At 36.1% G+C, this 25,711-nt stretch overlaps 1 protein-coding gene and 1 long non-coding RNA gene across 7 annotated transcripts in view; one reads left to right on the plus strand and one right to left on the minus strand.

Moving 5' to 3' along the window:
- The first annotated feature begins 1,066 nt into the window (after positions 1-1,066).
- IKZF3 (IKAROS family zinc finger 3) overlaps positions 1,067-25,711 on the plus strand; it is a 90,660-nt gene continuing 66,015 nt past the window's right edge. For 3 of the 6 annotated variants that reach the window (XM_081582187.1, XM_081582189.1, XM_081582191.1), the window contains exons 1-3: positions 1,067-1,142; positions 22,873-22,926; positions 24,994-25,095. In XM_081582187.1, the coding sequence (XP_081438313.1) occupies positions 1,136-1,142; positions 22,873-22,926; positions 24,994-25,095 (163 nt within the window). In that variant the 5' untranslated portion in view covers positions 1,067-1,135. The remainder of the gene's footprint in view (positions 1,143-22,872; positions 22,927-24,993; positions 25,096-25,711) is intronic. The other 3 variants (XM_081582188.1, XM_081582190.1, XM_081582192.1) reach the window with 1 other exon arrangement.
- On the minus strand, positions 15,237-18,021 carry LOC145542734 (uncharacterized). Its single transcript, XR_014080099.1, has 2 exons — positions 17,560-18,021; positions 15,237-16,676 (listed from the first exon to the last, which is right to left on the minus strand). It is a non-coding gene; the product is annotated as an uncharacterized LOC145542734 (long non-coding RNA).

The raw sequence follows: 25,711 nt of genomic DNA on the forward strand, positions 1-25,711 counted from the left end.
AAGTCTCAAATATACTTGTATATACCAACAACGTACATTTCTAACAAAGGCAAAAATGGTCTTTTTGAGAATCGTTTACGTGTTTTCATTTACATATTTAACACACTGGGTAACTTTAAGAGGACTCACCTGAACAATGTCCCTTCAACCTCAGTGTGAAGAAAAATTCTGTTTTTTAAAAATTATATGTTCACCTCCCCTTCCCTCTCCCTATGGTCAAATGTGTGCTTGATCTCTATAACATGGGAAGGATGTTGGGAAAAGATGTTCACTGTGTACAACTAACATCTTTGAGTCAATTTTACTGTCTTAGTGTATCTTCCCCTTCCCACCCCAATCTCTTAGCACTGATACATTATGTATATATTTTTGTAAGCTGTCTCAGATCCTATTTGGAAGAAGGTAAGGTAGTAGAAAATAAACACACATAAATACAGTGTGTAGTGTTTTGTGAGTGGTGGCAAATAAACCAAGCAGTTTCCAAAAGGGAAAATAAAGTGAGAATATTGCTTCCAAAACTGAAAAAGTTGAGTTGATGAGAGTGCCAACACTCTTTGGAACTGAGAACTTCCTGAAAACTTGGATCAAGAACTTTTATTACGTGAAATGAAAAGTTGAGGAAGAAAAACATATTACATCTAATGGAGTGCTCATTGATGGCATTCATGGCTATCATCCGTGAATCTAGACCAAAAGTTCCAGATTTTGCTCAAGACAAACCACTTTGAACTTAGACTTGCAAGAAAGCAATCCAGATCCTCCCTCCCGCCATGTGATATTACTGTCTTATCCATTATCCTTCTAAAATAGACATTTGGAGACAATTTACTGTCTTGCTATTTCCTTCCTATTGGGGTTCTCGGCTTTGACATTCAAAAGGCGGCTGGAGGCGCGGTAGATACCTCGGCGGTGAGCGTCCTTTAAAGCCGCCGCCAGCCAGCGCCGCTGTAACCCCGCGCACCGTCCGGTCGCCGGCTCCTGCCCCTTTCAATCTGCGCCGACGCGGCGGCCGGATCCCGGGGACTCCCCGCGCTGGGAATCTCCCGCCAGCTGCGCGCTGCGTCCCGGCGACGGCAGGAGCACGTGGAGCGGCTGGGTAGCCAGAGCGGCAGCTCCAGCCCAGCCCGGCGGCGAGATGGAAGGTGAGCCTCCAGCCTGCTTCTTTTCTAAGGGGTCTTTGAAATGCTCAACCGGTGCACGCAGCAGAGAGAGTTCCTTCTGAATCTCGGTTTTGCTTCTATTTATTTCTTTTGTCAAAAGTAAATAGGCATTTCAGAGGGCAGAGCGTGTCGGTTTTCATACATCTCTCATTTGCTACCTCCCCGCCTAACCCCCAACCTAACTTTGGACAGTGATAATTTCTCCGCAGTTTTACCTCCTAGGGGTTGTCAGGGGTCAACTCTGATTCTGCAGAGGAGGAGTACTTATGGGGTGTCCCTGAAATGGCAGCAAACCTAAGGTGGAATAACTAATCCTTTTGCATGATTTTTTTGTTCATGGCTTCAATGTCCATTGGAATTGGGCTAACCTGAGTGACTTCTTTAGGATGAAAGGTGACTTTTTTTCCCCTGTAAGGGTAAATGCTGTCATATGGGAAGGTAAATTTTAAAGTAATGGCATTTGTGCTTCCCTTGGTACTCAGTCTTCTAATGATAACTTATTTACTCAAAGCAAAAAATCAGGCTCACATGAAGAGTTTCATTTGAATTAATTTTGAAAGTCATTAAACTATCCTCACTTCCCCCCAAATTTTCAGTATTATTGGGATATATATATACTTCCTTGGGATAACTAAAATTTCACAGTATTATTTTAAACTTTTCAACAGTCTTTTAACAAGTGTTTCTGAAACCTTGAAAATGGCAGGTGCATCTCAAGTTGGAGGAGGTGGTGATAGAAAATCAGAATTTGTGAGAAATGTATTCATTCTATTAGTAACTGAGATGCTGACACCTAAATAAAATGTTAACTTGATAAATAATTATCAGTAGCCTGGATATTTTCTTCATAATGATTGAAGGCTCTGTTATTGCCAGTATGCCTTTATCTTTGGCAGCTTTAGGTCTAGGGTCTATGAAGTTATTAAAACTTGATTGAATGTCAGGGCACAAAATAAATTTTGTTTCATGTATAATTGAGCACAGTACTATGGTTGTAAATCTTTAATTTGCACATGGGTATGTTTATAATTTTAAACTGACTTGGCACTTGTACGTGTTTTTTTCCCTCTAAGTTGAATGCCAAATGATAAGTCAGTGCACAGTACGTATTTAGTATTCTGTAAAAAAAAATTTAAATGATTATTATTGAAAAATACTTCAAGTGTTTTCTATTATGAAAAACTTTTTGCTTTAAATTTATAAAAATTATCAAGGTTTAAAAGTAAATCTAAAAATTTACACTTTGAATATTTGAAAAATGGTTTATGATGTGTAATTTTTATCATGTAAAGATTTCATTGGCCAAGAACAGGAAAAAATTAGGTTGTTGTACACTAGAAAAAATAATTTAAAAAACTCTCAGGCTTTAATTATTACAAATGAATTCCTGAGTTTATTTTTGTGAAGTGATAGATCAATACTCCAACACAATTTTTTCCTAGTCTTAATCATTTCATTCTCAAGAATAACATATGGATTAGTATAAGACAGTGGAAACTGGATGTTTCTCTATAAATGTTAATACTTCTGAATTCATTTATTTAATGTGAAATAAATAAATTATTAACTAAATAGCATAATTTAGGGTATTAAAGCCCTAACAGTGACTTTTTGATAAGCTGAATAAAAAGGGAATGAAAACTTGTGTAGAATTTTATTTGGAATGTACAGGCTATAAATGGAAAGAGAATACAGAATTGGATCACTAAATTATGAGTTTAGATGAGTAGATTATATTCATAATCCATGGAGGTGGATGTTATATGGTATGCTTAATGCAAAGAATTCACACTTAAATCAAAAACTAAGATTAACAGAAAGGTTAGTGATGTGAATTTGGCTATTCTAACATGACGTCCTTGAGGATCAGAGTATTTGGTGTAGTAAAATATCTGGTTTATTATAGCCACTCAAGATTGGCTAATCTGGCCCATGTGTTTGATATTTAAATAAAGTACTTTTATACTGTTTTGATACTTTGGTCCCAGTTTGGAATTTGACCTACAGTGTATCCCTCTCATTTCTTGGCACTGTAAACAAGTAGAGTACTTGATGAAATACTTTATTTTCTGCCTAATTTGGGGGTCAAATTAATATGCTATGGTTTATTGTGAAATGTGAGACTATATAGTCACTATTTCTTCAACATATAAAATCTTTTAAAAAAGTTATTCATTTTTTCATTCATTACCAGACATTTATTGAGAATTTCTGTGTGTGGAGATGTCAGATGAAATAAGCTTTTGAAATAGAAAATTTGTCATGTAAAGATGAAGAGTTAATGCATGTAATAAATCAAGAACTAGAATTATTTTCTTTTCTCCCAATTTGTGATCCTGAATATTTTCTACACAGAGATTCTTTATGTTAGCTGAAGTTTGTTATTTGTGCTGTAATAATATGCCTTCTGTCTGATGGTTGAGAAATGGGTGGTTCACAAATACGAATTTTACAGGTATTGGCATATTTATTATTTAATATAAAACTTTTGGGATTTCCCTGGTGGTCTGGTGGTTAAGAATCCTCCTTCCAGTGCAGGCGATGCAGGTTCGATCCCAGGTCTGGGAGTGAAGATCCCACATGCCATGAGAAAAACCCGTGTGCCACAACTGAGACCCAATGCAGCTAAATAAATAAATATTTTAAAAAACCTTTTTTAACATGATTGGATTAGAAATCTTTCTAAGAGTATTTGTTACACAGACCCCTTATAAGCAAGGTTCACAAGAGAAAACTTTATCTTAGGGACCTCACTCACTATTCTGACCATCAGGTAATGTATTGTTCTGTAGTATATTCTCACGGGGTTTTGAACTGTGCAGAGCTGATTGCCCCTACACTAAATATTCCTAGGTTATTGTGTAATTTTTGTCTCCTTCTTGATGTCAGCTTCCCACCACATGGCTTTTGTGGTAGCCATTTTTTTCATTTCTAGCTTCCTTTCTCTGTTCTGGATGGATGATATTTACATAGATACAGCCTCCAGATGGTGGTTTACTAGCCCTCCATTATGAACGTGTGAAGGTTGAACTGATAAAATTCAAAGGAACAAAAGCCACAGAAAGGTCATGGGGTCCTGGTAGAACATAATTTTAGAAAATTTCTGGTTGTGTTTCCTACTATCCAATATGCTGTTTCACACTTCCATGTCTTTGCTAAAATTTTCATCCCATTCTTTACCTTGTTATGCCTACTCATCTTTTCAGGACTCTTCATACATTATTACCACGAAGGACCTCCTTCTCATGACTTTCCCTGGTGCTTTCTGGTGATCATTCTATTCAGTCCCTCACCTCCATCCAGCTGGTCTAAGGGCCTTTCCTTACTATGCATACTTCTCCCACTTATACTGAAATTATTTACTGATTTAAGTGTTTATTCTCCCACTGGTCTTTAAGCTTCTGAAGGCAGAAAGTGTGTCTTATTTTTGTATACTCAGTGCAAAGAACAGTTCCTGATTCATAAAAGGTCCTCAGAGTTTGTTGCATTCAAATTTCAAAATGGTGCCAAAAAGGGACTTCCCTGGTGGTGGTCCAGTGATTAGGACTTTGCCTTCCAGTGCAGGGGTGCAGGTTCAATCCCTGGTCAGGGAGCTAAGATCCCATATGCCTCACAGTCAAAAAACCAAAACATGAAACAGAAGCATTATTGTAACAAATCTAATAAAGAATTTAAGAAAATGGTCCACATAAAAAAAACTTTTGAAAAAATGGTGCTGAAAAGTCATTTTCATTATCTTTATTATGACGCCTTTTATTAATTACTCTTTGTGAATAAGGGATTGGTGCTAGCAATTCCTTGTTAGAACTCAGAAAACTTTTAAAGTATTTAAAATGGTATAACAGAAAGGAAAACTTAGAAAACAAAAATGTTATTGATTTTTTGACTAGCATATTACTTAATGCTAAACCTTACCTTTTAACTTTACATGAGCAGATTTCAGGATCACATATTAGTCCATTAAGATATGGATCAAATATGAGGGGAAATTTGCTTCCTCAGTCAGTAAGATACATGGATGGTACCATAAAATTATCATACATTTTCCCAGTGATACCTTTTTAATACGTTGTTATAAGTTTGTCATCAGTGTATATATTTACACTTAGACTAAAAGATTATCAGTAGGTCTTTTATCAGATAACCAATATGAATTGGCTCCTAACTCAAGCTGTAGTTCTAGACCATGTGTGAGAAAGGAGTGATTAACACAGAAGCTGCCTGTAGTAAGTACCCAATAAATGCTTTTTGAATGTGTTAAACATTCATTAGTTATTGTGGAAAAAAGATTCTAAACATCATAAGAACATAGAGTAGGCTGCTGTTAAGCCTTTTGAAAATACAACTCTCCCATCAACTGGCACATTCATAATAATTAGAAATCATAAGGATGACCCTTAGGCCTTTTGAATCACTTTTTTAAAAAAGATGAAATAATGAAACAAAGATTATATTTCTATTATAGGAGGATTATTTGAAAAATTTTATATATATATATAACTATTAATTATTTTTGCTGTAAAATCTGTCAAAATAATCCCTAATGATCCTGGATGAGATAATTTTTTCAGCCTTAATTGAAATCTGCTTTTGCATCCAGAATTAAAGTTCTTAGAGTAAAAAGTGGTTTAGAGTAAATCAATATAATTTGGAGTCGATACCGTATTATACTGGACATGTAGACCATCTAGAAGACAGAAAAAACTAATGTTTAATAATAGATATGAAACAGAATAAAAGCATTTATGGAGCAGTGCTTTTTATGCATCAAAAATTCAAAAGCAGCTTACCTCCTGACTTATTATATCAATGGAATTGGAAACATATCACAAATTGTATTTATTAGCAACTGTTCTTAGAGATAACATTTTTGGCACATCAAATTATTTGTGGGTTTATAAAGGAAACTTTTTTAAATAAGAGAAATGGAAAACATTTCAATAGCATCACTGATGAAGCAGTGCAAAACTGTATTTTTTACTCTTAATTATTTAAAGATTATTTAACTAGATTTCTTGCATATTTTGGTCATTAGTACACCTGTTGCCCCGTCTAAACTGTCAGATTCCAAAGTGTAAGGATCTTTTTATCACCAGTGATAACTAGTACCCAGGCTAGTCCCTAGCACATAGTAGGACTGCCGTCATATTTATTAAATAAATCAGCTAATAAATTGCCTGTGTTTGGTCATTTGGCTATTTATTTGTTCAACTTTTATGGTAAAGATAGTAAAGAAAATAGTGACATGAAAGCTAGTTAATTTTGCTGGTTAATTTGTCAGAGATGCTATTAAAGGTTTGATAGAAGAGCTTCAAATGTTGGCTGAATTCAACAGGTTGAATACTATTATTTTTTCCTAATCCAATACTGGCTTAACTTTGGGCAAAATAGCATAGTGAAATCTAATCCTTGGCTTTGCTACATTTTTTGCAGCATTTCAGCAAGCCACAATAAACTATTTCTTCACAACAAATGTTTTACTTTTTAAAGTTGAGAAGACCATGTTTTACTTCATTTGATTTCTCTATCACACCATGATCAGTTTATTTGCAAAGTATTATCTGTTTGAGAGACTATTAACATAGCAGAATATTTAGCACATCAGAACAATTTTATATGAGCAAATATGCACAGGAAAAAAATTCCAGTGCACAACCACAATCTTACTCGTGTCACGTTTATAAATTTTTAATATTTTCAAAGAGCTGGTTAAAAAGTTTTATTTTGAGGTCAGAATATAAATTTTATAGGGATAATCTTCAATGCATTAATATTTGGTAAATGATACACATGAAAGTCAAATTAAGCCTCTGATATACATTTGTGCTACTGTCTACACTGTGCACAAGAGTATAATCAACTACTAATGAGCATTCACAAATGATCTTCAATTGCAGAGATAAAAGGCAGATGATGGCAAAAATGATTAGTTGTTAAATATTACAGAAACCGTTTTTTTCAGAGTGGAGCTATTATATTTTACATCAGCTATGATATAACTCCACATTCATAAAATATGATTATTGAGCATGCTTGTGTTTTCATATCCACAGAATATTTTTTTCCTCTGCATATGTGCTCATGTAAAACTAGGTAAGGATATCACTGTAGGGACCACTGCTAGATCTGCTTAGCTATCGACCCTTTCCCTCTGCCACAGATCAGCACCTGGCAGTCTTTTAGGAAGCTGTTCCTCATTCTAGGCTGGAATCTCTTGCTTTTCTGAAACTTAGTAATATTTTATGTCATCTAATGACTGCTAGAACCTAACTATTTTATGCATAAAGTATTCTTGCATGGTTTTAATGCAATCTTAATTGTTTAAGAATGAAACTACTGTCTAGTGGGTTGGCCAAAAAGTTTGTTTGGGTTCCTTTTGGCCAACCCAGTAAATTAAAGGAAGATGATTCTTGCTTTAGTTTGGAGCCAAGACTTTACCATTATTGATGCAAGCTATATCTTGCATATTTTGTCTCTTGCATTCATGATGATTCTATAAACACATCTGACTACCTTCTTATTATGTCTTCTATAATAATTTACTAGTATATTTACATATTAAAACAAATTATTTTATTAATTTGTTTCACATTTATGTTACAGTTAGGTTTTTATTTTTAGAAAACTTCAATGTGTGGATAGGTTATATTTACTTTATGATGGTGTGTGTGTGTTAGTTGTTCAGTTGTATCCGACTTTTTGTTACCCCATGGACTGTAGCCTGCCAGGCTGCTGTGTCCATGGAATTCTCTAGGCAAGAATACTGGAGTGGGTTGTCATTCCCTTCTCCAGGGGATCTTCCCAACCCAGGGGTCGACCCGGTGTAAAGAGGCATTATAAAATACTTTTTCTAAAAGAGGGGGGCACTTGGTCTTGATAAGGTTGAGAACTCCTCTAAGTTTATAAAACTGCAAGAGACCAGCAATCTGAATAAGATGATGTGTACAAAAATCACCTTGCATTCTACTAGAAGTGAAGTTAGGATCCAGCAAATGTTCAGTTTAATTCATAATTCATTTACAAAGATCCTTTAGACGCCTGTTAATCCAAGTATGGTGTGTGGACCAGTAGCACTGGCAACATCTGGGACATGTTACAGATGCAGAATCTCAGGCCAGATATGCTGAATCAAAATCTGCATTTTAATGAGATTCCTAGGGCATTCTTGTGCACACTAAAATCTGATAAACATGGCCCACAGTTTGAAAAGTATTAGTGAAACTTATCACTCTCATAGCACATATTGGGTTAGTAGTAGATCATCTTTATATCTTTAGATATGTGTTTTAGAATATATTTTTATTGTTTATATGCTGGTTTTAAAAGATAGCTGAGCAATGAAAGCTTTATAACATTTGATTTTGACTTACCTTGTAGTATAACATTTATATTAATAGCAATGTAATTCAAAAGTCAGAAATCTTTATTCATTCATTCTTCATTCAAAAACTATTCACTGACTGTTATATGTCTTGTATGCAAAATATTGGCAATACAATGGTGAAGAAGACAACAGTGCTTTTGCCCACTTGGAATTTACAGTCAGATGAATAAGGCAGGCTCCCAAACAAATAAATCCCCAATGAAAACATTTGAATTATTTGAAGTGTTATAAAAGGAAGAATAGTGGTCAGGGCAGGGTTGGTGCACCTCTCCTCTGAATAAAAAGTCTGGCTAGAGATAGAAATTTGGTCATCCTCAGCATGTAGATGATCTTTAGCACCATGGGAATGATTGGGGCCACCTATTGTGAGAGGAGGGCTGGGAATCAAGCCCTGAGAAGCATCCTATTTAGGTGGTCATTATTGCCGGGAGAAATATCAATAACCTCAGATATGCAGATGACACCACCCTTATGGCAGAAAGTGAAGAAGAACTAAAGAGCCTCTTGATGAAAGTGAAAGAGGAGAGTGAAAAAGTTGGCTTAAAGCTCAACATTCAGAAAACTAAGATCATGGCATCTGGTCCCATCACTTCATGGCAGATAGATGGAGAAACAGTGGAAACAGTGGCTGACTTTATTTTTCTGGGCTCCAAAATCACTGCAGATGGTGACTGCAGCCATGAAATTAAAAGACGCTTACTCCTAGGAAGGAAAGTTATGACCAACCTAGACACCATATTAAAAAGCAGAGACATTACTTTGCCAACAAAAGTCCGTCTAGTCAAGGCTATGGTTTTTCCAGTGGTCACGTATGGATGTGAGAGTTGGACATAAAGAAAGCTGAGCACTGAAGAATTGATGGTTTTGAACTGTGGTGTTGGAGAAGACTCTTGCGAGTCCCTTGGACTGCAAGGAGATCCAACCAGTCCATCCTAAAGAAGATCAGTCCTGGGTGTTCATTGGAAGGGCTGATGTTGAAGCTGAAACTCCAACATTTTGGCCACGTGATGCGAAGAGATGACTCATTGGAAAAGGCCCTGATGCTGGGAAAGATTGAGGGCAGGAGAAGGGGACGACAGAGGATGAGATGGCTGGATGGCATCACCGACTCGATGGACATGGGTTTGGGTGGACTCAGGGAATTGGTGATGGACAGGGAGGCTTGGCGTGCTGCGGTTCATGGGGTTGCAAAGAGTCGGACATGACTGAGCACTGAACTGTACTGTAGAGGGGGAGGGGCTAACATAAGAGAAACAGCATGGTGAGACAAGTAAAAAAACCAACAGAGTTCGGCGTAACGAAATTCAGAGGAGAGAGTGAACAACTATTTCGCTATTGCTGGAAAATCAAGTAAAGTGAGGACAAATAGTGTGGGCTGGTTTTGGGCAATGTAAAACTTGCTAGTGACCTTAACAAAAGTGGTTTTTGTGGAGTTGTGGGGATGGAAACCAGACTGAAATGGTTAAAGCAGGAATGGAAGTAAAAGAAGTAGAATCACTGGGTACAGGTCATATTCTTCAGAAGTTTAGCTAGGAAGTGAAGCAGAGAAATAAGAGGGGCTATTGCTGGAGAGAAGCATAGATGTGGATCAAGAGATTTTGTTTGCTTGTTTTTGTTTTCCAAAGATGAATGACACAAACTATCTGTAGCCTAAGCTTAGTGAAAAAAGAAAAAGATCAAAGATCAGAATTGAAACAAATCTTGAAATCTCAATCCTTAGGAAAATTTGATTGGAGAATTGGCTATCACTGAAAATATCTTCATATTTAGGTGGCACATAACATGTAAATAAATTTCCTCACCATAAGAATTTTTACATGGTGCCCATTCAGAGGATGGTTGGTATATATATAGTCCATAAAGACTATAGAAAACTCATGAAAATCCCCCCAAATTCAAACTTTTTTAAAAGAGAGAAGATATTGCTATAATTGCATTTTTAAGGTTTGGGCTTTTTTTTTGGCTGAGCTCTGAACAGGGATTGAACCCAGAACTTCAACAGTGACAGTGCCAAGTCCTAACCACTGGACCTCCAGGAACTCCTTTGGTATTTTAGATATTTGAAAATGATTGTGTTTAATAGATTTATTTTTAATTAAGGAATAGTTTATACAATGAAGTATACATTTCTTACATATACAGGTTGATTAATTTTTATCTATATACATTCCTTCAAAGTCAAGATAGGAAACATTTTATACCAGAAACATAGCATTTAAATCAATTATACTTCAGTAAAATAAAATTTAGAAAAAGATACAGAACATTTGCATCACTCCAGAAGATTCCCTTTGTGCCCATTTACAAAACCTCCCTTTACACCAAGTAAAAAGGGTTTCTCAGGTGGCACTAGTGGTAAAGAACCCTCCTGCCAATGCAGGAGACATAAGTGAGGTGGGTTTAATCTCTGGGTCAGAAAGATCCTCTGAAGGAGGGCATGGCAACCTAGTTCAGTATTCTTGCCTGGAGAATCCCCATGGACAGAGGAGCCTGATGGGTTGCAGAAAGTCGGACATGACTGAAGTGACTGAGCATACACAACAAGTAAAGCACTATTCAGACTTCTGCAACCATAGATCAGTTTTCTTGTTCTTGAATTCTGCATAAATCATACAGTAGGTACTTTTTGGGTGTCTGGTTTCTTTTACTCAACATACCTTTGAGATTCATTCATATTGTTACAGTTATTAATAGTTCATTCTATTTTATTACTGAGTAGTATGAATATACAACTTGTTTATTCATTGTACTGTTGATGGACATTTGATTTGTTTCCATTGCTTATCTATATGATGAATATTCTTGTACATGTCTTTTGGTGGACATATACATTCATTTCTCTTGGATACATACCTAGGACTAGTGTTTCTAGGTCATAGTGCGGGTGTGTTCTTAGGTCTGATGCATACTGCCAAACAGTTTCTGAAGTGGTTGGACTTGTTACCCTCTCACTGGTGATCCCCAGTTGTTCCACAACTTGTCAACACTTGCTGTTGTCAGTCTTTTAAATTTTAGCTATTCTGGTGGGTGTGTAGTGGTATTTCATTGTGGTTTTAATTTGTATTTTCCTAATGAATAATGATGTTGAGTACCTTTTTGTATGTTTATTGGCTATTTACATATTCTTTTTCTTGAAGTGCTGTAAGTCTTCTGTACATTTTTTAAAAATTGGATTGTTTATATTTTTCTTATTGATTTTGTAGACATTTAAAATTTAGAAGCATGAACTTCATCAGATGTGTGTTGCAAATATTTTCTCTGCGTCTGTAACTTGCTTATTTATTTTCTTAATCTATTTGCTAAACAGAATTCTTAATTTTAATGAAGACTAAGTTATCATTTTTTTTCCTTTTGGGATTAATGGAACCTATGTTCTGCTTAAGAAGTCTTTGCCTATCCAAGGCCATGAAAATATTCTCCTATAGTTTCCTCTAGAAATTTGATTGTTTTAGCTTTCACATTTAAGTCTGTCACCCATCTTCAATTGATATTCTGTTTTTAACTTCAGTTATTCTATAACCAACTAGGCATTTTACAGTTACAAAATGAAAATCTTACTTGGAATATGTTTGATTTAATCATTTTAGCACAGACAATTTTTAAAAGTATCAATGACATGAAATGCTCATTCTTCCTTTTCTCTCTGCATGTTTGTTGGCACGTGATATCCATGGTAAAATATATTTTTCTACAACTTTAGAGTAATTGACCTTTCAAGGAAAATAACACTAGATATTGAATTTGCTGTTTAGAACCTGTGCCCTGCAGTCTATAATTTCTTCACATTTAATCTAGGGAAAATGGAATATTTTGTTTAAAAAAAAAGGGTAACGTGGGCTGTATTGATCTGATGTTCTTAGAGAAGTAGTCTTGATGTCTCTTAACCTTTACCTTGGTCCAAAGAGGAAGGAAAGGAAGGATTTCATGGTTGGAGAGACTATGCTCATTTTAAGGCATGCCCCCCCTTTTTAATATCTTCCTTTCCTCTCACTTGAGGTATTTGAAATTAAATGGGTCTAAAATGTCTTCTAGTTCTGACCTTCGAACCAAGATTTATAATCTGTATAGGAAAGCACCTTAAAATATTATTTAAATTATTTGAAACAAAGGTTGAAACTCAAGAGAGGAATCCTGTTTCTCTTCATAATGTGCCACTGACATTGTACCTTTGGACAATTACATGACTTCGTATTTTTTGTCATTCTTTTGTCTTAAATTTTGTTTGTAAAATGGGAAGAATAATAAATGCCGTTGCACCTGTTTATTTTCCAGAGATGCTATGAGATAATATGAAGTCTCATTTGCACTCCTGGGCTAAGTGCTTGATGCCATATTTTTGGAGGACCATAGGCAAACAAAACCAGGTTCAGAAGAAAGCTCTCACCATGGTTAAGGAACTGAGTGGTAGCATTTGTGTAATAATTTATTCTGGATGTTCCCAGAAAGCTGAACTAGGACCTAAAATGGACAGTTCAGGAACTTTTGAGTTCCACTGTATTTAAGGAGGAACTTTTTAAACCATTAGAATTTTTCTGAAAAGGAAAAGTATAACTTCTGTATTCTTGGAAGTGTCTAAGCAGAGACTTCATAATCCAAATGGTTGGATATTGGAGAAAATTCAAATATCAAGTGGCAGGGAAAGAAGAGATAAGGTAGGTAAGATATCTACTTCAATGCCAACATTTCTAATTTCATTGATTATAAGGATCATTTTGTAGTCAGTGACTCAGTTTCCAAAGCTTTTTGTTAAAAAGTGAAAGTGGACATTTTAAATTTAAGAAAGAGGTATGGGGATAGAGAAATCAGTTTATTGTTATGAAGGTAAAGGGAAATGCTGACACTCAAAGACAACTTTCTGGCTGCTGTCAGGCACCAGTGAGACTGACATTCTGCTCTCCTTTAGCTTCTACGTGATGCTGGAAAGACAGACCAGCAAGTGGAAATCTGATCTCTGAAATTAAGAGTAGAATTATATTAGCTGGTATTCTTTTTTTTAACTTTTATTTTGTATTAGAACATAACCAGTTAACAGTGTTGTGATAGTTTCAAGTGAACATTGGAGGGACTCAGCCATACATATACATGTATCTATTCTCCCCCAAAGTCCCCTCCCAACCAGGTTGCCACATAACATTGAGCAGAATTCCATGTTTATTAGCGGCTATCCTTTACTGAATGATAATTACTTAAAGTAACAAAATGAAAACAAGTTTATAATCATTTGAATTAAAAATATGGTTGCATGTTTTGTTGCTAAATATTTGATTTTGTTCATTGATAACTTATATTATTCACATGTGAATTTTGATGAAATCTCAATTAACCAGATCCTTACCATTTTCAACTTTAAATTTTATTTGTAATCTACCCCTTTTCATTTTGTAGCACAGAAAATGCTAGAATCTCAGAGAAAAATCTTGGTATATTTAACAAAAATTCTAACTCATGAAATTTTTTAAATAGCATCTTCGTCAAAGAAAAGAGAATCTGAAGGAGTAAAAACAAATTTGAAATTATCATCTCTCAGTAAGCATATGATGAGGCTTATTTTCACTTCTGGTAGAAAACAATTTGAGAATGCTAATAAAGCTTTGAATTTGTAAGAGTGCTTGGAAAACTACAAAAGAAATAACCTTTAACAGCCCAATATATTTGTGAACCATGTCAGTTACAGAAGCTATGTACCTTTTATAAGATTTATTGTTTATGTTGTCTTTGTCTGGTTTTGGTATCAGGGTGATGGTGGCCTTGTAGAGTGAGTTTGGAAGTATTCCTTTCTCTGCAATTTTTTTGCAGAGTTAGAAGGATAGGCATTAGCTCTTCTCTAAATGTTTGATAGAATTCTCCTGTGAAGGCATCTGGTCCTGGGCTTTTGTTTTTTGGGAGATTTTTGATCACAGCTTCAATTTCAGTGCTTGTAGTTGCATTGTTCATAATTTCTATTTATTCCTGGCCCAGTCTTGGAAGATTGAACTTTTCTAAAAATCTATCCATAAAATTTATTGTTTAAAAAAAAAATTTATTGTTTAAGAGGTAAAATGTCATTGGAAAACATAGTACAACATCAGTGTCAATGGAAAACAGTAATGATTTAATTAAACAATAAATATATCAGGAGATTATTAAGTTACGGCAAGAGCAGGAGGGAAATTGATATGAAAGGGTGTTAAATAGGGATTGTAATTTTGGCTTTTAAATGAGGTAAGAAAAATGATTTTATCTAATGATACAAAAATTCTAATGTACATGCTGAGTTTATTTTGTGTGCACACATAGAAGTACTTCATTTTTGGTTGCACTGGGTCTCTGTTGCTTTTGCTCAGCTATCTCTGCTTATGGTGAGTGGGGGACTACTCTTGGTTGTGGTGCATGGGCTTCTCATTGTGGTGGGTTCTCTTGTTGCAGAGCACAAGCTCAGTAGTTGTGGCTCATGGGCCCTAGAGTGTGGGTTCAGTAGTTGTGCCACATGGACTTAGTTGCTCCACAGGATGTGGAATCTTCCCAGACCAGGGATTGAACCCATGTCCCCTGAATTGACAGGCAGATTGTTTTTCCACTGTGCCACCTGGGAAGCCCCGTATAGGTACATTAAGAAATATTTTATCTGGACGTTTGGCATCATATGGATTTTCTTTTTTAACCCTTCGAAGACTCACGTTAATTTTTTAATCAGTGAAATTTATAAAGTTCTTGGAGAAGGCAATGGCACCCCACTCCAGTACTCTTGCCTGGAAAATCTCGTGGACGGAGGTGGCTCGTGGGCTGCAGTCCATGGGGTCGCAAAGAGTCAGACACGACTGAGCGACTTAACTTTCACTTTTCACTTTCAAGCATTGGAGAAGGAAATGGCAACCCACTCCATTGCTCTTGCCTGGAGAATCCCAGTGATGGAGGAGCCTGGTAGGCTGCCATCTATGGGGTCGCACAGAGTTGGACACGACTGAAGCGACTTAGCAGCAGCTGTCTATATCCTTTACCTTTTTGATTACTGCATTAATAGAAAGTGCTTTCCCCTGAAATTCCAATTGTAGGAATTTAGAAAACATTGATAGAAGATGATCATTGTTAAGCTGTTTCCTAGTATAATTTCCTTAGAATTTTCATTGGTTTAATTTTTATACATGGTTTCTTTCCTGACCCAAAGTTTTAATGTTTGCTTTAAATAAACAACTTTGCAGGGAGTGGTATCCCAAGCAGCAACAAGATATTCTAAAATCTAGAGCTGTGCTCTTCAGTAGAACTTTCTACAGGGATGGAAATATTCTATAGCTATGTTCTCCAATATGAAAGACCCTTAGCTACATGTTCTGTTGAGTACTTGAAATGCGGTTGGGTAACTGAGAAACTAAATTTTTAACTTTAATTAACTTAAACTCAAATTGGCACATGTGGCTAGTGGCTATTGTATTGGACAGTGCAGTATTAGTGTTAATAGTAGATTTGACCAGGTCTTGGCAAACTTGTTCTAAAAGGTTACCAGATAGTGAATGTTTTTGGCTTTGCAAGTCATATAGTCTCTGTTGCAAGTACTCAACTCTGCTGTTGGAATACAGAAGCAGCTGTAGACAACATGGATTTGGCTGTGCTCCAATAAGACTTTATTTATGAACACTGATGTTAGAATTCCACACAATTTCCAAGTTGCATGAAATGCATCTTTCTGATTTTTTTCAATCATTAAAAAATGTAAAACTCATTCTTAGTTCACAAGTCATACAAAAACAGGTGATAAGCTGTAGTTTGTAGAACCTTGACCTAGAGTATTTAAAAGTAGCAAAGATAGAGATGTAAAAGTTCATGTATTAATTCAACAAATATTTATTGAGTGGCTGTCACAATGAGTACTATTTTGAGAGCTGAAAATATAGCAAAAAGCAATAAAAATTACAGCCAACATCCATGTTTTCATTAAGTTTACATTCTGGTGGGGTGGGGAGGAGACATTTTAAAAGTGAACAAATAGAGACTTCCCTGGTGGTCCAGTGGCTAAGACTCCATGCTCTCAATGCAGCAGGCCTGGGTTCAATCCGTGGTCAGGGAACTAGATCCCACCTGCCACAACTGAGAATTCACATGTCATAACTAAAGATCCTGCATGCTGCAATGAAGATCAAAGGTTCTGCATGCCACAACTAAGAGCTGGCACAGCCAAATAAATAAATACTTTTTAAAAAATGAATAAATACGCATCAGGTGGTGAAAATGAAGAAATTGTATGAAGAAAATTTTATAAAGTAAGAGAGAAAAGTGACAATGAAGGATGACATCTTATTATAGAGTAGTTAGGTAAAGCTGGTTTGATAAGGTGACTTTTGAGCACACACCTGAATGAAGAAAGGAGGTGGGGCGGGTGGCTGAGGGAAGAGCATTTTGGTCAGAGGAAAGAGTAAAAGCAACAGTCCTGAGGCAGGAACATGCTTTACCCAATTCAAGTAGTAGGAGAGGTGTAGAAAATTGACAGGAAGTATATTTCAACAGAATTAATCCACTTTGGAATTCTTCCATCATTTGCACCATATATATTAATATCAGTAAAGGGAATTAATATTTTTGTCAAAAGAAGAATAGGGACCTTTCCTTCTTAGCTTTCTAGAGCACTTTTTTTTTTGGAAAATAGTTTAAAACTATGTTGACTGCCAGCACATGAAAAATACCCGAGTAGACCCCACCATGGAAATTTTTGAAGTCTTTTTTGGACTGAAGTATGAAGGAATTACAAAACGATCCATTAAAAACTGTAAAACTTTTGCTGCACTTAGAAATATTTAATAGGTTTCTGGTCTTCAGGTGGGAATTCCTGTATCATCTATTCACTGCCAGACTTCACATTTTATTTTATTTTATTTTATTTTTTTTTCAGACTTCACATTTTATAAAGATCTTTACATTCGAGAAGGGAAATACACTTCAGACTGCTTTGTTCCTGTATTTTAAGTATTTTTTAGCACCTAAGAAGAACATCCATATAGCCTGATTATAGATGGTTTTCTTTTCTTTTCTTTTTGGCTGTGCCACAGCATGTGGAATCTTAGTTCCCTGACCAGGGATTGAACCTGTGTCCCCTGCAGTGGAAACGTGAGTCTTAACTACTGGACTTCCAGGGAAATCTTAGATGGTTTAAATGTCTCCTTCAAATTTTGAATACTCAGATAGTCAAATCTCCTTTTTTTCTTGGAAACTGTACTTAGTTCCTTCTGGTGTTATTTATACCACACAAACGCTGCTTGAAAAAATATTGAGAGCTATTTAAATGTCACTGTCAGAGAGTTTAAAAGGCTCAGAGAACTAGGAGCTTTTTTCTTTAGGTCACCAAATCAAAAGCCATCTTGCTCTGTAATAACTAAAATGTGTTTTCACATGAAGATTGTTCGTGTGAAACTTTTGAGCTACTTTTCTTTTTTTCTTTTTTTTTGTTCAGAATCCCTTTAGTGTGCAGTTAAAAGTTTCACAGTTAGCTAAAAAAAAAAAAAAAAAAAAGCTTTTAAAAAACTCCCACTATCAAACTTACAGAAAAATTGCAATACAGTACAAAAAACTATTTTTTTTTCCGGAAATTTTGAGAGTAAGTTGCTGACGTGAAGCCCTGTCCACCCTTGACTATAGTGTGTGTTCTACCTTCTCCTACATAACCAGGAAACAACTATCAAAATCAGGAAATTAACATTGATACATTACTACAATTTAATCATCAGACCCCACTCAGATTTCTCCAGTAGCTTCTATAATGCCCTTTACCTCAGGAGAATTCGGCTCAGAATCACATATGCATTTAGTTGTCACGTCTCTTCCCTGTCCTTCAGTCTGGAATAGTTCCTCAGTCGGTCATGACTTTGACACTTTTGAGAATTACAAGCCAGTTATTTTGTAAATTATCCCTCAATTAGAGTTATTTTTCTTATGGTTAGATTTAGATTGTACATGTCTGGCAGGTATATCACAGAAGTGAAGCTATGTTCTTTTCATTATCAATGGACGCATACTTTTCATTTGTCCCATTACCGATAATGATCACTTTACTCAGTACAGTGGTGTCTACAAGGTTCTCCACTATATAATTTCTCTTTTCATCTTTGTAATAATATTGTGAGAAGAAGCATTTTGAAACTATGTAAATTTTCCATTTGTTACTAGACTTTCAACTTATCAACTACTTATTAATGTCAATATGGACTCATGAATTTATGTTTTTTAATAGCTTATAATCCAATACTATCATTATAATTTTGATGCTCCCTTGTCTCAGATTTGGCCAGTGGGAACCCCTTCAAAATAATTTCCGTATCATTTTAATAAATCCACTTGTTTCTGTGAGCACTTCCTTGCTTTCTGGCACAACAAAATGTTCCAGACTCATCTGTACTTTCCCTCCCCCAGTGCTGGAGTCAGCCATTTCTCCAAGGAATATGGTTTCTATGAGTTGAGAATGATACTTAGAAGTTAGTATCCGTATCCTGAAAGCTGTTGTGGTGTCACTGCTCCCAGGGGCTCTCAGTGGACAGAGCTAGAGACCATGTGTGTTATACCATACATAAACACACATTTCCATCTATATTTTGTATCAATTTATATATAGTAGAAGCCATGTGTTCCTGCGAATACTTCCATTTCCAATATAGGACCACAGGTTTCCATATTTATAACTCCCTTCTCTAACAGAGAAAAACCTGGGTCTCATTATCCTTATTATATTTTTCTTACTTGATCGATCCTCCTTTGTATAAACAGTCATCCACTGCCGCTGCCATTTCCTCTTCAGTGAAGATTCTTACCTTGCCTCATTTGGTTTCTGACATCCTGTACTGCAGGCACTGATCTACGTGGATACCTTTTCAACTATTGGAGTCTGACGGGCTTCCCAGATAGCTCAACTGGTAAAAACTCTACCTGCAATGCAGGAAACCCCGGTTCGATTCCTGGGTCTGGAAGATCCCCTGATGAAGGGATAGGCTAACCATTCCAGTATTCTTGGGCTTCCCTGGTGGCTCAGATGGTAAAGAATCTGCCTGAAATGCAGGAGACCTGGGTTGGAAAGATCCCCTGGAGGAGGGCATGGCAATCCACTCCAGTATTCTTGCTTGGAGAGTCCCCATGGACAGAAGACCCTGGTGGGCTACAGTCCATGGGGTCGCAAAGAGTCAGACAGAACTGAGCAACTAAGCACAGCACACATCCCAGTACAAAGCTGCCCTTAATATGTGGATGCCCTCTTCAACCCAATCAAGTTCTGATGCTTTGCCCTGGATACTCCCAAACATAGAAACTCTCCTCACTCCATTTGGGCTCTTTAGTGGCAGCCCCCACTGTCCCTATGTGGGTGCTTTGCTCACCCTGTCTGCTCCTGAAATGAGAGCACCCCCAGGCATAGATGGCCTCTTCTCTATGCTCAGGCTCTGACTCCTCATGCTAGGCCATCCCTTACTTGGATACTTTCTTCATCACTCCAGCCCAGGTAATTCTCCTGCCCTTCTTATCCTGCTTAGGCTCTGACTTGACAATCTGTCTGCTCTTCATGTAGAATCCCTCCTCATCTCATGCTAAATGTGCACCCCACACAGGCACACTTTTCATATTGGTTGGTCTCCAGCAGCCTACCCTGGCCTGTCCCTATTCCTTGTATGGACGTTTCTTTCACCCTTCTTGGGTTTTAACACTGCATATTAGGCTGCCCCTTTGCTTATTTTACAAAAGGCTTCCCTGGTGGCTCAGATGGTAAAGAATCTGTCTGCAATGCAAGAGACCTAGGTTAAATCCCTGGCTAGGAAGATCCCCTGGAGTAGGAAATGGCAACCCACTCTAGTATTCTTGCCTGAAGAATTCCATGGACACAGGAGCCTAGTGAGCTACAGTCCATGGGGTCGTAAAGAGTCGGCCATGACTGACTGACTGACTAACTAACGCTTGTTTATTTTAAAAATATTTGTATTTTCCCTGCACTTAGGCTTTGCTGCTAACATCTAATGGGTGGTGTGTTAAACTTTTAACATTAGGATAGAATGTAAGTGCAGTGACTGTATTTTTCAAAACAAAAATTGAAATATGTCTGAAATATAGTATAGATTATTTGAAATCAATGGTATCTGGAGCAGTTATGGGTATATGATCACCATTGAAATAAAGAACAAATGGAGAGTTTCAGTTTCTAGTAGTAGAGGAGGTTGGTTCCATTGAACCAGCCTTCCAGCAGATAACAATTATAGGTTCTGGACAAAATATGAAAAATCTATTACCTGCAGGCATTGGAAAATAACCAAAACCAACCTGTTTTTAAGGCTGTTTTGCTCAAAGGCTGGTCTCAGTTTTAGCATCTGGGTGACCAGAACTTGAATAGATAATCCACAGTTTTACTGGCTTAAAAAACCATAGCAATCACAAGCAATCATAGGAAGCAAAGGGGGAAATCCTAGAGTGGAGAGGGTAGAGAGGCCCTTTTGTGTATCAGTGCTCTAGCTGGACCAAATCTTTAGCTAATCCTTGAACTACACTTGGATGGGTCACACCCTGAGCAGTGCATCCGAGGTGAAAGTAACTGAACAGAGATTTATGCTTCTGCAGCAGTGACCAACTTGTGCCAGTTTCCCTGAGGCTGTGAAAGTTCTGAAGTCTTGGAAAACCTTCAATCCCAGGTATACTGGGACAACTGATTACCCTAGATGCTTCCCACCACAAATGAAACAGAATCTAAGTTTAACTACATGCTTTAAAAAGTAAAATAAACAAAGAAAATCTATATCGTCAAAGGAACATAACAGACTCCAGAAATTCTGTAACATATCTTTATAATTTTCAGGGTACAATCCAAAATTATTAGGTTATTTGAATAAGCAGGAAAATGTGACCCATACTCAAGAGAAAAGGAAATCATAGATGACTAACCCCAAAATGATATAGATATTAGAATTGGAGACAAGACAATTGGGACAAGGCTGTTAAAGAAGTGTAATAATTATACTCAGAGATGCAAAGCAAAATGTGCTTGTAATGAATTAACGAATAGAAAATCGAGCAGAGAGACTATGTGTATGTAGGGTGCTCAGTCACACAATCGTGTCTGACTCTTTGCGACTCCATGGACTGTAGCCCACCAGGCTTCTCTGTTCATGGGATTCTCCAGGCAAGAATACTGGAGTGGGTTGCCTTTTCCTACTCCAGAGAGATACTATAAAAAAGATCAAAATAGAAATTCTAGAACTGAAAATTACAGTATCTGAAATGGAAAATTCACTGGGTAGGCTTGATAGCACATTAAGATGACAGAAGAAAGGATAATGAACTTGAAGATTCATTAATGAAAGTATTCAATCTGAACAACAGAGAAAAGAACTTTAAGGGGAAAAGAACAGGACCTCAAGAAAATGTGGGACTATGAAAAAATCTAACATGCATGTAGATGAAGTCCTTGAAGAAAAAGGGCAAAAGAATGGAGGAGAAAAAGAATTTGAAGAAACAATAGCTGAAAAATTATCAGGTTTGGTGAAAAACACAATTTTACAGATAAGGAGTTCAGTGGACCCATGTGAGATAAATGCAGATAAAATCACACCTAGGCATATAGCAGTTAAACTGCTAAAAACTAAGGAGAAAATCTTGAAAGCATTCAGAGAAAAAGAATGTGTAAAGGAAAACAATGATAGAAAATATTCTTTTCATCAGAAACAATAGAGGATAAGAAGATAGTGGAATGCCATCTTTAAAGTGACAGAAGAAAACTGTCAACCCATAATTCTATGTCAAATAAAAATATCCTTTAAAATTTAGGGCAAAATAAAGATATTTCCAGGGGCTTCCCTGGTGGTCCAGTGGCTAAGACTCTGAGTTCCCAATGCAAGGGGCCCAGGTTCAATTCCTGCTCAGGGAACTAGATCCCACATGCCACAACTAAGAGATTCCGCATGCCACAACTAAGGCCCAGTGCAGCCAAATAAATAAATAAATGAAAAAGAAAAAAAAAAAGATATTTCCAAATAAATGGAAAATTGAGAAAAGTTGTCATTCATACAGTTGTACTAGTACACATGCTGAAGAAAGACCGTTAGACTGAAGCAAGACTATACCAGATATGAACTCAGATCTTTATGAAAAAATAAAAGTACCAGAATAAATGCAGAATAGTAATTTTTTCCTCTTAATCTCTTTAAAATATAATTTCTGCATGGATTCTTTTTATTCTCCTTGAGGCACTTTTTAGGAAGGATGTAGAGAATAGTCCTGCTCTGAAGAGGAAATCAGCAACTAAGTCTTCCAAAGTGGGATCCTTATTAAATTTAGAATGCTCAAATCTGAGAAGAATTTACTCTAAATAGCTAATATTTATAATCCTTTTCGTTTCAGATATAAAACAAAATGTGGAACTGAAAAACACACAAGAACAGTCTGTGCCCACAGGTAACAACATCAAGTCTTTCCTCTCTAAAAATATACCTTTACTGAATAGTTCAAATGAAGAGGAATATGCTGATTGCAATAAAAATGCTGTGGAAATGTGTGTGGAAAAAATGAAGTTGTGTCTTCCTGATACAAAAATAATGCATCCGTTCAGATCATATAAGTTATTTGACATCACAGAGCCAAACCACCCCACCCAATGTTTTTTAATTTTTTCACTGTTTTTTTTTATTTTCTTTAAAAAATTTTTCAGCTGATTCATTTGAATTAAGACAGCTTTTGTTGAACAATATCATAGCTTATAAAACTTGTGCTTTTCACTCAGGAACAGTGGTCAGAAAACTTTTTTTGTAAAGGGCCAGAGAGTAAATATTTTAGACTTTGTGGGCCGTATATGGTCTTTGTTGTATATTCTTCTTTATATTTTTTACAATCTTTATTTATTTTTTTTATTTTAAATTAGTTTATTTATCTATTTTTTAACTTTACAATATTTTTTTACAATCTTTAAAACTGTAAAACCATTTCTGCCTCCTGGGTCTATATATTAATAAAAACTGGCCATGGCTAGATTTGGCCTTGGGCCATGGTTTGCTGACCCTTGCTCCAGAATAAACTATAAACACTTAAAATAATCTATTTCCTAAAAATAAATTCCGTGTTTTCTCTATTGATTAACTCACTTTGTTTGAATCAAAGCTTTTGCTATATTACAAAATTTACCACACAGGTGTCTTTATTTTACTCTGAGTTGTAGCCTTATGTTTTAATTGAACATGTACCCCATATCAGCTATTCAGATGTGCACTGTATATCTATCGTTTCAGGCTTGAGAAAAGAAAACTATTGTTTAGAGCAATGTCTTAGTGTCTAAGAGTATATGATATGCAGAAATGAGAAACTTTACCTGAATCCATGATGACTACATTTTCAGGACCTCTTAGTCATGTATCTTATGTGATATGTTTCCATTTTACTCCTATATTCCAGTAAAATGTCCTGTTCCACATGTTCAGTCATGCTTGCAGCAGAAAGGAAGCCACTGCAGAGTTTCCATCACCCCTCCCCTTTCAGCCCCTCCTTAGTGCTGCAGGATTCAGTGTTTTTGACTATTTGTTGCATATAATAGGTTCTCAGCAAATATTTTATTGAATATTGGGAAGGAGTTTGATGGCAAGTGGGTCTTTTCTGTTCATTTCTTTTGTTATCATTTTTTTATTAAGCTACCGTGCTTATATGTGAAAAAATTACAGCTATGTCATGCCTTCTTCCTTACTTCTATTATTATCGATATTTATTGTAAAAAATTGTGTTTTGTTAAGCTTAATTATTGGCAAGTTTGTTGTTTATTTAACCATGCTTTTATCATATCTACTGCCTTTTACTTAGGAACTCCCATAACACTTTGTATTTTCCTTAATCTCTTGTCCAAGTCTACATTTTAGACTTATCTCTTGTCTGAATCTTGCATTGTATTTGTGTGTTTGTTTTATCTACATCTGTAAATTATCAGCTCTTTGAATACAGGAACTATGACCTATTCATATCTGTAGCCTTGTCAACATTTAGTAAATGTTTGAAGAAATAAAAGAATTTGGGGGCCAATATGTTTTCCACAAAATCATATTTGTAATGTGAACAGAAAGGGAAAATAGAATTTGGTGTACAGAAGCTTACAGGCTTCCTCTCAGGAAAGCATCTTTCCCAAATTGAGTTTTGCCAGTAGTCTGAGGCTCAGTATTTCTCATCACTATATGTTAATATTCTTGGTCTTAACATCTCACTAAATATCCCGAAATACACCAAAGGAGAGAGAATTTCTACCCAGAAGGAACTTGAGTGGAATTTAAGGTGAAAGAACTATTCAAGAAAATGATGTCTAATTGAAAGGCAAATAAACCTTCAGCATATTTCTAAAATTTCACATACATCTTGCTTGGGTGTATGTGAAAGGATATTGTCTATTACTTAGGGATTGGATAAAGCTGAAATGGGAGTCTTACTTAATACAGGTTTATAAAAATCCTTTAAAGTTACTGCATAGTTAAAATTCTTTTTATCTCCTAGAAGGTTCAGAGCTTTTGAATGACTACGATTTAACCAAAGCTCATGAAACAGAAAATGTGGATGGTACAGAAGGCCCAGCCAATGAGGATGAAGACATAGGAGGTGAGCCATAGTGTACAGACCAGAACTAAAGAGACGATTGAGGCTCAGTATGGAGAAGAAATCAGAAAAACTTACACATGTGGATTGAGTTGGGAGGAATTCAATTTTATTCACTTTACAAATATTTGCATTTAATAATTTGCTGAAGGATATCATCAGATTTTGAGAATTTAAGGTGTTTATTCAGTGTTCAAGCTATAATAACTTCATTTTTTAATTTTTTAAAATTACTTTTATTGGGATATAACAGCAAAAGAGACACAGATGTAAAGAAAAGACTTTTGGACTCTGTGGGAGAAGGTGAGGGTGGGATGATTTGAGAGAATAGCATTGAAACATGTATATTATCATATGTGAAATAGATCACCAGTCCAGGTTCGATGCAGGAGACAGGGTGCTCAGAGCTGGTGCACTGGGATGACCCAGAGGGATGGGATGGGGAGGGAGGTGGGTGGGAGGGTCAGGATGGGGAACACACGTACACCCATGGCTTACTCATGTGAATGTATGGCAAAAATCACCACAATATTGTAAAGTAATTAGCCTCCAATTAAAATAAATTTTAAAAAAAGAAAAAAAATTACTTTTATTGGGGTATAGTTAATTTACAATGTTG

Source organism: Giraffa tippelskirchi, chromosome 3 (assembly GCF_054371585.1).
Source record: "Giraffa tippelskirchi isolate mGirTip1 chromosome 3, T2T-mGirTip1v1.2.pri, whole genome shotgun sequence".
NCBI classification, from domain to species: Eukaryota; Metazoa; Chordata; class Mammalia; order Artiodactyla; family Giraffidae; genus Giraffa; species Giraffa tippelskirchi.